General features: G+C 44.2%; 2 protein-coding genes across 2 annotated transcripts; one reads left to right on the top strand and one right to left on the bottom strand.

Annotated features, from left to right (window-relative positions):
• Nucleotides 1-2463: 2463 nt before the first annotated feature.
• On the top strand, nt 2464-2931 carry JR316_0011745 (Arf guanine nucleotide exchange factor sbh1; the record flags this gene model as incomplete). The annotated part of the gene is made up of 4 exons (XM_047897390.1): nt 2464-2466; nt 2522-2583; nt 2647-2766; nt 2835-2931. The coding sequence occupies 4 exons, from the start codon at nt 2464-2466 to the stop codon at nt 2929-2931; spliced, it is 282 nt and encodes a 93-aa protein (XP_047743799.1).
• Nucleotides 2932-6000: 3069 nt separating this feature from the next.
• Nucleotides 6001-11865, bottom strand: JR316_0011744 (ABC-type transporter cicA; the record flags this gene model as incomplete). The annotated part of the gene is made up of 27 exons (XM_047897389.1): nt 6001-6167; nt 6260-6374; nt 6437-6516; nt 6568-6690; nt 6784-6902; nt 6956-7014; nt 7066-7295; nt 7358-7372; nt 7430-7634; nt 7686-7978; nt 8614-8839; nt 8892-9128; nt 9193-9304; nt 9372-9526; nt 9579-10055; nt 10112-10180; nt 10234-10300; nt 10367-10581; nt 10632-10661; nt 10719-10751; nt 10803-10824; nt 10878-11011; nt 11061-11165; nt 11219-11232; nt 11294-11473; nt 11531-11806; nt 11859-11865. 27 exons carry the CDS (start codon nt 11863-11865, stop codon nt 6001-6003), a joined length of 3765 nt encoding a protein of 1254 aa, XP_047743798.1.
• Nucleotides 11866-12934: the final 1069 nt, after the last annotated feature.

Here is a 12934-nt window from a genome sequence, read left to right as displayed (position 1 = left end):
CTCGTGACGGTCTAAAGAAATCGGGAATTCGGAACGGTTTGGCCTCGTGTTCAATTCGAAAGTCAAATTGGAATGAGATGAAGGACTTGAACGTCAGGACTGTGCAGTCGTGAAGACAAGAATTTAGTGAATTTTTTCCTCTTGCTTTCATTGTTCCTGAGGCAACCTTCAGGTTTGGACATCGATCCATCGTTACTCCAGCCTCCGAGCGTCAGAGGACCCAACCAACTGATCCTGTTGTTGAACACTTTGGATCAGTTCTGTAGCCATCGGCTTCAGTAAGGTAGCGATAAGGGGAGAAGAGAAGTCCGGTTAAGAACGATGGAACGACAAGGGAAATGCAGGACAACTTGGACAAGGGAACAACATCGCGAGACCGAAGAAAATGAAAAGTCACGTGGATGTCGATTTGGACCGAGTCGCGCTGCTCCGACCGATCTGAAAGTTGGATTGACCCATCTCTCTCGGGGAGATGGTCAGACTTATTTCTGCCTAAAGATTCAATGAGCTCCGGGGATTTAGTGAGCTCCCTCTTTCTATCTCAACAACAAGATGGCTACCCATCGCGAGCTACATAGGCAGTGCTCTGCCCGAGAAGTTCGAGCCGGACTAGAATGTGATGGGTGTGAGCCCAGAATCGAACTCATTCAGTCAGGTTTCCCCAGCCGAGCTTCTGATGAAGTATATTTTAAAACCTGAACGCCTAATTACAAGATACATCATCTGAGTAAACTACAATGGGAAATAGCCTCACAAAGGTACATTCTTATGAACCTCGCCAAACTATTCTGCAACCTCGAAGAAGAATTATCTGTAAGATTGGGCTCATCAGAAACCAGCACCCTTACGTAATCAATGGGCTTGGCGCCAAGAGCGGCCAAAATCCAGCTCGAAAAAAAAATCAAAAGTTATGTTGACGGAAAATGGTTTCAGACAAAAAGTTTAAAAAAAAAAAATTCATAAATGTGCATATACAATCCTTACTACTAGCCTTTATGCCCACAATAATAGAATTACACCTCAGAGGTCAAATTGTAGTCTCTGGAAGTCCATAATGAGTCTGAGAGGTATTACTTAGGCGTGACTTATTGTCACGTGTGGTCACGTGTACCATTATATAAGCGGCCAAAAGAACATTGTCAAATTTTCGAAAATCTCCCAAACTCGAGAAAACACCATTTCTGACGTGTTAGACTAAAAAAAAAGGAAAAAAATTAAAATCTTTATAACTTCTTGAGATCAAAATTTTTTTGAAAAAAAAAACCACAGATGTGTTCAAAGAAGCATAACCTACATATCTGTGGTTCAAAAATGTAGAATAGTGTGAGTGCAGAAGGGTTGAAAAGGTTCGGAGGTAAGCCAACTTTTGCTTACCTAAGGGGGTGCTGGTTCCTGATGAGCCCAATCTTAGCTATGCTGACCGTTAGTGCCAGAGCTATAGCCACACTCCTTGTTCAATTAACCTATTTCGGAATGTGCGATCCTCGTGTCAACTTATCACGATGGACATTTGAAGGCACAGACAGGTGGCGAGGAACTGCGGTCGTGATTTGGATGGCGCCAAGTTAACACCGTAGCACTTTCCTGCATGCTAGGAGCTCATCTAGTTCCAAGAATCTTTGGCACTACAATGAGAGAGATTTCGTGATAGCATCACACGATACTGTCTCCTAGAGATCTTGGCCGGTCTCCCCTTTGATAAGCCCTTGGAGAATGGGATAGTAGGTGATAACAAGAGGCTGTATACAAAGGCGGCATCTGGAGTTTCTTAATTAATTGTCACTGGAGTTTGGTCGTTTAATGATACAAATGAAGTGCTCTCTGTGCGTAAAGCCACAGGGCTATGTCTTCTATAGAGAACAATAGGCTGCGGTAGGTAGACTGTGAATCTACATGCACCCTGCGAGACAACATATCTTTCAAGTCAAGTTCATATTAGCTACTTCGTGTTCAGAAAATAAATTTGACCTCTAGTAGCTTCGTGCTTGAAGGAGCGTAGCATAGGAACCTTACCACGCCAATGGTGATTATATATGTCGCTTTAATATCAGTATTTCTGTACCACTACTGTGTTGAGAGCACATGAAAGAGCTTTGACTGTGCCTTTCGATTAAGACAAGTTAATAGTGGTTCAGCGGCATCGGTGTAAATACTCCAAGGGCCCACACACACTTATTGAAGTAGCGAAAGGCTTTGGTAATATTGAAGTTGCTACCATCGCTTTTGGATAGATAAGTTATATTCTAGAAAAATTTATGCCGCATTTTGAGCAATCTTCTTAGCATTAACTGTTGCGTTGCAAAATGGAGCCAAGAAGGGTAAAGATTAGGGGGTGCTAATTATTCTGTTCCCGACGCGTCGGTCACGTTATACCCCAAATTCTCCCACGATCACAAACACCTACGTTGCACTTTCCGAATTTGCCAGCACACTCCTTACACTCACACTCTCATTTACATCGCCATGGTCTGTCCATCTTCACTGTATGTTTTCATGGAACTGACGCTGCTCTATATGACAGTCCGACTCTGACGCCTCACCCCGTGGTTCCGCCGTTGCCAAACCCCCAGGCGCTCAAATTCGGTGTGTGGAAATATAGAATCTGAAAGGAGAGACAGGAACTGAACGACGAGGTCACTCTAACAGACGACGTGCGGCGGGATCCGCGCAAGTGTCGCGGCCAAACTCTACTCGCGCTGCTGGTGCTGGTGGATCATCGAACACCATGCTCAAACTCTATACGGACGACTCTCCAGGACTTCGAGTGTACGTGTCTTTTTTACTTCCCATGTTTCAGACTCAAATATCTTATCGAAACTTTTCTTCTTTTATAGAGACCCTTTCATTGTACTCGTCCTCTCTCTCTCGTTCATTGGCTCTATTTTCTTCCTCCACATCTCGGCCAAGGTCATCCGCGCGTTGACCAAATAGGTGTGCAACCTACAGGCCTACATCTCCTTCCAAACTCTGTGGCGGCCATAATGAGAAGATTGATCGAGTTGGAGACGCGTGTATCAAATGGGTGTCGGTGATACGATCTGGGAGCTTTAAATTATCGCGAAGGGCGGCAAAGTGATGCCATAGCGTTATTCATTGGTATTTGGATTCACTGTTTCCTTCTTTGCGTTTGTACCAAAAGTATCGCTCTGACGAGCGCATTCTCATTATACTATCTATACCATGATTGCATTTTTCTTGTCGCGATTCCTTCATTCATTCGGCATGTTTAGGATCGACCATCGACTCCAGCGAAAGAACGAAGAAGAAGACCAAAAATTGTTGTTTCTCCCGCGTTTCCCGTGTTCTCCATTGCTTTTACTCCATTCTTTGGTCGTTCCATTTTCTGATCTCGAAAGTTGGATTCAGTAGCTCCTCACCTTGAAGGTTATGTATTCTTTTGGGATGCATTAGGACCTTGTCCCATCAGTTCATTAGTATCAAGGGGTGTAAACCGCTATGAACCCTTTATCTCATGGACCTACACTCTAGGACGTGACATGTAAAGAATTCAAACCAGCTCATCTTTGTCTCCTGTCCTGCCGTCTAACAGCCGTCTGTTCAGTCTCTTTCCGGCGCCTTGCATAATCCCATCTGGTAAATTTACAGTCGGGAATTCATTTCTATGTTCCTCGCTTTCGGTGGTTTTGATCCCGTCCGTCCCCAGAGTTATCCGTGGCCGACTCAGAATAACCCAAAGGCCAAGTTGCCGCACGGACACCACGTTGCAAAACCAGACTTCTTTCCCTCCTCCTCCCCTCTTGAATTCGGCTCCTTTCTTCTCACAAAGCATTTTGGGACGCGATACTGGGGTGCGTGCTGTTGTTTAGTTGGGATCCAGCGGCGGATAACGGCAAGAGTGATTCTTACCTTTGCCTGCTTGCTGGCTTCACGGCTTGGATCCGTGAAATTCACTTCGAAACCTAGCTTGCGCCGCAGTCTTCAAGCCGCGCCTTTCCGCGAACGTCGATAAACGATACAGAAACAGATTCCTGAATATGTCGTACATCATCGAAACGACTGCTTCTCTTTTTCATTTTAATCTAACCTCAACCATGTTCACGACGGTAATGCTAAATGTTACAGCTGTACTATTACTAGCCAAAGGACCCTGGTTTTTGTGAACGGCAAACAGGATTGCAATGCGGCGACCCACCACTGTTCTCAAGCTTCACAGAAGGTCTCGCGTATCACTCGTGTGGCCATTCGTGTGATCGACCTGTGGGTGACTGTAGATGCATGTAGGGCAGCAAATTTGCGTTTTTGGCTATACATTGCTGAATAGAGACTTTCTTTCAGTGCAACAACGCAGCACGGCGCGTCGACACGTAGAAATGTTACGTCTTCCCCCTCCGGGGCTCCACAACACACACTCTCTGGATCTTTCCCGTTCCCGTCTGCTCCCCGTTTTCCGTGGCCTGATCAGTGGACGGTGTTTTTGTGCTATCCGCCGCAGTCAGGTCTGTAATGTAATTGACTGTAGCTCAAACCCAAACTAATGATACATCTTCCCCTCCGCAGGCATCGAGGGACGTTGGAATATATTGCGATGACAGTTGAATGAATGCTAACAAGCATTTTTTCGTGCTGTATTGTGCAAGCTTTTCATCATGTTCCTGTGCTGTCGAGCATTAACGCCGGAACTAATACCACCATTCTATTCTATTCATCTGTTTGTGTAGTTCAAGGTTGGCACTGGCAGCTCATCTCATTCTAAACGGCCAGTTTCGTGCAGACTATGCCAGACAAGAAACCGAGCCAAATAAGTGATCTAGGCTCAGAACCCATGAGGCAATGGACGTGATACTCTTGCGACACCCCTAAATCCAATTGTATTCTATTCTATTCTCTCTTCACCTCCAATACAGAGTAAAAACGCCATAACACTGGGGAGGGGAGATAGGCAGATACGACAGGGCACGCGGCAAACACATTGTCTGTCAAATCTTATCTTGGCACACAACGGAACGGGCGCTTCTTTCCCCGCTCTCGTCTAGCTCGATCAGAGTTGATCCAGTGATGGCAGACCCGCACATTTGGCCCTGTTGTCGTTTAACGCTGCGAGGCACCCGCTATTCTTGTCGGGGAGGGGATTGTGATTCATTCGCTACACATGTTTATGCGTATAATAGGCAGCGCCCAGTCTAGGGAGGTGGTATCTCACACTATGCCATCTGTCTCTCAGGCTTTTGTGCAAAATTGGAATTTGTGAGTTGGACGTGACGACACGGCCGAAATGATGCGATTGTTTTGGGTCATTGGAGAGTAATCCACATACCTTTACACATAACTCTGGTTCTGCAATGATCAGTGGGTTTTGACTCATTCTGGCCACATCTTCCTTCGGATTGCCATCGGAATTTCTGGGGCTTACAGATCCCGCCCTTGGCTGTTGGTCTACTCCACGAAACGTGTCTGGGGTAATAACACTTGGAAATGAATGAACGTGGAGTTTCCCGCTGTCAGCTATTTTATCGAACTAACTTCAAGTTGGAACTAAGTTCACTGACATGATAACTGCTTAATAGATGGCGGAAGTGTTGAAGACTTCAATTGCAGCTTGCGCTAGCCTACATACTTAGCTTGATCCCACGATTGACTTGATGATGTCAATAAGAAGGCAAAATTCGAAAACAGCCTCATGTTCATCAACTTCCACAGAAGATCGAATATCCGACTGTGAGTCATGGGCAAATTCTGTATCTTTGCTATCCATGTCTTATCTTTCCAAAGATAAGTTGAAGAACGTGTGATATTGAGGTGAGGTATACGAGCGTCTATCTACTGATAGGACATAGTATATATTCCGACGTGAAAGGGGGTATGAGTGGTGAGTGACTGCAATGAGAACTGCTAGCTCGTTGCATGGCAATAAAAGGGAGAGAATGTACTCGCGAGTATGTATAGCGTGAGTTAATTCTCGAAAATGTCAGTATGTCGTGAGGAGTGATGGATTGATATTAAATCCAGTGTGTTCGTGTGTCCTATTCTTGTACATTAAAATCATTTAGAGAAATGCTCTTGCCTCAATTTGAGGATGTCGTCCCGGCGAAGATGTGCCTCCTCGCAGAGTGAACGGAATATAGAATCCGCTCTATCAAACAGGTTGAGTACGGTATCGAACTCCGCAATTCTGCCGTCGTCCATGACAATTATCCTGTCATAGTGAGCTAAAGAGGAGATATGAAGGAACAAAGGATGGGAAAAGGAGGTATCAGTAAAGGTTGTGTGCCCCGGAGTAATTTGAGAAAAAATGATTGACCAATGGTATTAAGCCTATGGGCAATGCATAACAATGTGGAAGAAGCAAACTCGTGTTGGATAGTCCGTTGCAATTTGGAATCTGTTTCGGCATCCACGCTGCTTGTGGCTTCGTCCTGAGAGCCAATTGGTATCAGAACTGGTTCGGCGCTAGGCTATGCAAATGATTTAAACTCACCAAAATTATAATTCGGCTATTTTTGACGAGGGCGCGACAGAGAGCCAATAGTTGTCTCTCTCCGACACTGTAGTTTGAGCCTAGAGTTGGTCAGATTCAAAGTGTATACAAAACATTGCTCAAGAGCAAACCTTCATCCCCCACAACCGAATCTAGACTAAACTTCGCTTCCACAGAGGGATCTACAGGGCCATCCTTTGGAAGAAGCCAGGCCCTTTGCAGAATGGAAATTAATTCCGCGTCTGTTCTCAAGCCTAATGGATCGCTATCAAGATCATGTCAGGTGAATTTGTTAACGGGAGGGGATAGAAAAAAAAATTTGTCGCACAGGTTTTCACGTAAAGTACCTAAAAACAACGTAGTATCTTGAGGAACAAACGCGATGCGCGTGCGCAGGGTGTTGAAGTGTAGGCGTAAAATGTCGACCCCATCAATCTCAATCTCCCCTTCTTGAGGTTCAACAAGCCTATGACAAGCAAATGGTGAGTGTCAGAAGTCCATAAAATTAGTGGGTCATACCGAAGGAGAGCCTGGATTAGTGAGCTTTTTCCAGAGCCTGTCCGACCAACTATTCCTATCTAACACTTCCGTTAGCACAGGATGATATAATAATAGCAAAAATTTCAAACCTTCTCCCCAGCGGTTGTTTTGAAACTGATACCTTTGAGAACTAGTGGAAGATTATCCCTGTATGCCATCTTCACGTCGCGGAACGTGATTATTCCTTCAGCAGGCCATGACTCGGGAGGCTCAATGGGCTCAGCGTCGTCCCTTTCGGATGGTAATTCTGTATAGTGCAGAACGCGTTCAACCGCGTTCATGTTTTGCTCGCTCTGAGCAAATAACGATATCATCTCAGCTACGCAAAAAGACAGTTAAGCTTCCTGGTAAACAGCTATTTGAAATGAGAAGAATACGAACAGAAAACTTGTGTGACTTTGTATAGAGAATATCAGCCGATCCTCTATGGCGAGGAAAAACTATGTCTCTTACCACTCAAAGTATACGTCATAACCACACTGATCTTGGATGGCGTAACCGAAGTACGTAGCCCTGCCCCAAAGAGTCCAATTCCAAGTACGAGAATATTTCCGAAAAACTCGAGTCGCAACGCCAGCCATCTTTGCATAGCAATCGTCATAATGAACGCTCTATTCTCCATATCTAATCCATGTTGCGCATCTTTGATAGATCGGTTCTACGAAAGTGTTGAGTGAATCGTTTCAGAATTGAGAGTATTGAGTCATACCTGTTCGCCGTAGGCGCGTATGGTGGACAAACCGGTCAGAGTTTCTGCATATAAGTTCCAAAGATCAGACTTGAATCCTCTGAGTTTAAAAATACATTCCAACCAGTATATGCGCTGTAAAGCAACGACCGTAACAGTGAATCGAGACGTTTGGCCTCCACTGATGAGCGTCGATAGTAGACCGAGGCAACGTAGTACAATATTCCCAAGGGAGCGAATATAATACCGAGAAACGGGAAGACGTAAAACACAAGACCAATAGTTCCTATTACCGATGCCGAAGTGCTCATAAACTTCATAGTGATGTTTTAAATGGATGATTAGTGTACGAATATCTAAAAGACTCGCCTGCATAAGAATTAGGGGGAGTTGAGAGTCAATTGTGTTTATATCTTTTGACAGCCTGGACACTATTCGGCCTGATTTTCTGAGTCAGCTCCAATAGTTTCATTTTTTTTTTGAGTAGATATGCATTACCCATAGGAGTAGTATCAAAGAACGACACCGGAGAGTGGATGACTCGAGCAAGCGCCAGCTTATACAAGTTCAAACTCGCGATTAGACCAGATATGCTACCGGCATAGGATCAGCAGGGTAAAAATAAAGACACAATATGTACCTACATAAATGCCCAAGTTAACAGAAAAGTTAGAACGGCACCACTAGCACCTGTACAAGCAGCATGCTTCAGTCTATCAGAAAACGTTGGAGGGAAATGATCTACCAAGGCTGCCATAGACGGCCATATAGTCTCCCTGAGTGAAATGGTGAATAGTGTCACCAGTCCAAAATCCGAGAAATAAGCTAGTGGCAACTGTTCAACACGATTTTAGCTTGAAATTTTGATAGACTATGAAAAACTGATTACCATTGTTTGCTTGGCTGAGAAACAAGAGGCCAAATATAATTGGCACCCAATATAATCCACCTGCCATCTCCAAGTATTTTTTCCATACTTCCCAACTAACAGCACCAGTGTTGCGCTCCTCTGCTTGCATAAGAGCATCATCAACATCATCCTTAATGGTTTTGTTAGATTTCCCTGTTCCTGCTTGAGTAATATTCGTCGACGTTTTGTTTCGGTTTTCTCCTGACAAATCATTGCCATATTCTTCGATTAGGTGCGAGAAGACAGTACTATTAGCCACCAGGTCCTGTCGCAACGGATGAGATCAAAAGCGAAGTAATATAAACATTACAACCAACATTGTAAGTCCCTTGTTCGACGATCTTCCCATGGTCCATTACATAGATATAATCAGTCGTATGCAGAACATGAAGAGCATGAGTAACCAGAATTCGAGTGCGAGTGGCCAATGGTCCTTGAAGAAGACATTGTTCCAGGATATTTTTTCCAACATAGGCGTCAACTGCTGAAAGGGGATCATCAAGGAGCACGATATCCGATTGGGAATAAGCTGCACGAGCTAAGGACACTCGAGCCTTAGCAATACAAGACAGAGATGTTTAAATACCATAGAGTGGAATCAAGAAAAAGTGAAAATACCTTTTGACCACCACTAAGAGTTATTCCCTTTTCTCCGATCTCAGTCCTCTCTCCATGGGGTAGTATTTGGAGGTCGTGTTCAAGGCTGCAGGCACGGATAACTTCTTCAAATCTACGCAGGATTTGGATATATGCACCATCGTCAGATATGTAAGAAAATAAAGACATTGAATATGCACCTTTCGTCGTCATCCTTACACCCAAACACAATGTTTTCCCGAACTGTCGCATTTCTAATCCAAGGTGATTGGGGTACATACGCTATCGTTCCACCAAATGTAACGTCCCCGTTTGTCTTTTTCATTTCGCCGATCATTGCCTGCAAAACGGAGCTCTAGAGTATGTAGTTGAGGAGTAGTTCTATTACACAGAGATGAGGTCCCGACCTTTCCAGAGCCGACACGTCCAACGATTGCAACGAATGAGCCCTTCTGAATTTCTATGTGAAGGTTTTCCAGACCGAAGGGCTTTTCTTCTGATGACGCGTTGTCTGGTTGATCTTTAGGATCAACAACAGGAAGTTCATCTTCCCCCGTCTTGCCCGATTTCTTCTTTTTTGCATCCTGTTTTTTCTTCTTTGCTTCCTCTTTCCGTTTTTTCTTCTCCTCTACTACTTTTGCGAGTGCCTTTTGGGGGTCGTCCTTGTCGTCCTCTTTCTTAGCGTCATCGTCCAAAAGGGAAGGAACAGTGTCCCATTCAAAGCTGGCATCTAATTTGAGAGCTAAGGGTTGCGTAGGATCAATTAAATAGGGCTCTCCTAGTTCGTCTGCTGTGAGAAATTCCGTGAAGCGGTTTAGCGCAACGGCGGCCTCTGCAACTGTTGAGAAAGCGAAGGGAAGTAGGAGGAGAGGTATGCGAATAATCTAGGTCAAGCGAAGCTGGTTATTACGTAGCGTGGTCAACCTCTGAACGGACTGACGTTGAAGAGTTGTAAAGAGGAAAAGATGATGGCAATGTTTAAATCGTGTTTCGTCAGAGCGTACGTAATCTTTCCGAATCCGAGTAAACATTTTAATCCAACCAATATGACGGAGAGCTTACGAATGATAAGACGGCTGCAAGCTCGGGGACGAATGAAAACATAGCAAGCAGGAGCGCAACGGCGATTCTTCAAGCCCAAATTAATTAATCAGAAAGTGCGCTTTTCAATTTGAACGAAAGAAATGTAACATACGAGGATTTCCCGACCCTTCGAATCTCTTGTTGCCGCAATTTAACGATCCCATCTATGTAAAATTTTTGCCACCCATAAACCTTAATCAACCGAATACCTTGAAGAACTTCCGTTGTTAACCGGACACGCTGGTCAGTGATTTTGATACCCTTCCTGGCTTGGTTATACATGATCGCCACCAGGATTGTTTGCACAGGTAAGGACACTACAAACACCTAAAGTACGATGAATATAAATTTGGACGTAAAGTAGTAAGGAAACGCACGGCGACCCCAACAAGAGCAGAGTACCCAATCTAAAAGGTTACAGTGATGAATTTCGCAAGGCCGCAGTGATAAAATTGTTATCTCACATTTCCTATGAGAAGGCCAATCCCCAGAATTAGCTATATAAGTTTGTTAGAACGTCAAATCATAACCAATTCCTTTCCCCTTACTTGAACAGGAGCTTCCCAGACTCTGAAAAATAAATCAAGATATGTACTGATGGATGAGCAATCAGCAGTACTTACTGATGACCAATGTAGCTTAGACCATCCATACGTGTTGCGTCGGTAGATATCAAGGTTGTGATTTTGCCTACGCTGTGCTCCGTTCGAGACTTTCCAGACAAACGCAGGGATTTCCGGAATATGTTTCCAATAATCTGGTCTAAATTTAAACAGTGTCGTTGACCAGGTCGCAAATCGACTGACCGCTGTTCGAACGTATAGACCAGTGGTCATGGCAGCTAACCAGAGATGAGCATCAGGGTAATCAATCGTGTAAATGTACTGACTTAGAACATAGTGATTTGCCATCTGTAGTGCATGAATAACCTATCACTGGCATATGGAAATAAAGAAATATTCACCAGACTCGAGGCCTCTGTAAAAAAACGGTCAATTTTTGGGATATGCTTCCTGATTCCGAAAAAAAGGAGTATTACCTTGCATTATAAAGATAGCAAATGCAAGACCAATTCCATAGCCTACCCCTTTCGGTGGAGAGAAACCCGCAGACACAGCAGCGTCGCGTTCCGGCTGAGTTAACTTGGAAAATACATAGGACTCGGTAAGCCAAGTGAGAAGCACTTTGTTCACCAGTGGAGTTGTAGTCTTCAACGTATCTTTACAGACCAGTTAAGACCACTCTCAGGTATTCGAAATATGCCAAAGATACAGACCGGATGCCAAAAGCAAGAGACCAGACCACCAGATACGCCGAAAGAAAGTTTGATGTAAAGCCTTGAAAACAGATTCATCGTACACAGGGGAATTACCAGGCTGAGAAGAATTTTTTGCGGGGTCTGCGGTATCTTCCTTTTCAGATTCTATTGAAGAGTCAACTAGATCTCGCATGTGCCGAGGTCGTTTCTCAGAGGGGCAACGCGAGTAAAAATTCTGCTCCATAGCGTCAGTCAGGGTTGCTGTAAGTCGAGAATCGGGAAGCTCCCAAAGGTCTATAACCACCAATAAATTTATCAACACGATGTAGCCAAATCGACTTAATACTTGCCATCTTTCTCCAATGGTCTGGAAAAGCCAACATTCATAAAGGACCCAATCCAATGCAATGTCAGCCTAGATATCCACCTAGAGCAAAGAACTCCATAAATTCGTATATTATTAATTGGATAATGGAAACTTACGACGCGCGTTGTTCAGGGAGAACATTGCCTACGCCAAAGCCAGGAGGTGCAGGTGGAGGGAAAAACACATATTTAAAGGGAATCTTCATACACGAAACGTTGCCGAGAGTGCGTCGGCTAGCGCAGAGGAAGTGGCCGAAAAAAAATAAACTGAAAGGCAATAAGACGGAGTGAAAGCCAATTGATTTTATAACTTAGTTAGCACAGCAAAGAACGTGGAGGTCAAGAGGAGAGCAGCCAGAAATAATTTGATTTGTTCCCACATCCGACTCGGATTATGCTGTTTTCGAAATTCGGTGACCGGCTTGCGCATGCATAGACTGTCGGCATAGGGACGGCATAGATAATTAAAAATAACTTGGCTTTCACTGACTCGACTTGATTACTATCGTGGAATGCAATTCGTCGCAGAGTCGCTGTGAAGTCGCTTCCGCGTTGTAATTGTCCGTGAAGGTAGGATCTACATACGTGCCAGTGTTCCACGTATTGAAATTCTCGAGGAATGACATGGTTGCATGTGCTGGATATCTATTTACACACTGAAGACACGCCAAGTTATTTGGGAATGCTAGATGGTTTAAACGTTTAAGTTAGGGCGCTCAAACATCTGTCAGGCGGCGAATACTGCCCTACTACAAAAAGGTGAATCAATTAGACGAGCAGCACTACAACACATACCTCACAGCCATCGACATTGGTATTCAAACACATGGGTATATTTTATGTTTACTCCTATAACCTATAAGGGTATGGAGTCAACGTAGATCTCTATAGGATCTACAGGTCAGCATATACATATAGATGTTAATTTAAACTTGCTCAAAGAATGCTTGAAGATCATAAAAGTTCCTCAATCGCAGATACAGACGGCCTGTAAAATCATGCGTGTCCAAGATCTCGTAGGACGCATGCACACAGGGAATAATGCCTTGAGAAATG

This window comes from Psilocybe cubensis, chromosome 11, assembly GCF_017499595.1.
Source record: "Psilocybe cubensis strain MGC-MH-2018 chromosome 11, whole genome shotgun sequence".
In the NCBI taxonomy this organism is placed as follows: Eukaryota; Fungi; Basidiomycota; class Agaricomycetes; order Agaricales; family Agrocybaceae; genus Psilocybe; species Psilocybe cubensis.
Note: the sequence above shows the minus strand (reverse complement) of the source record. Positions and strands in the feature narration are given on the sequence as shown.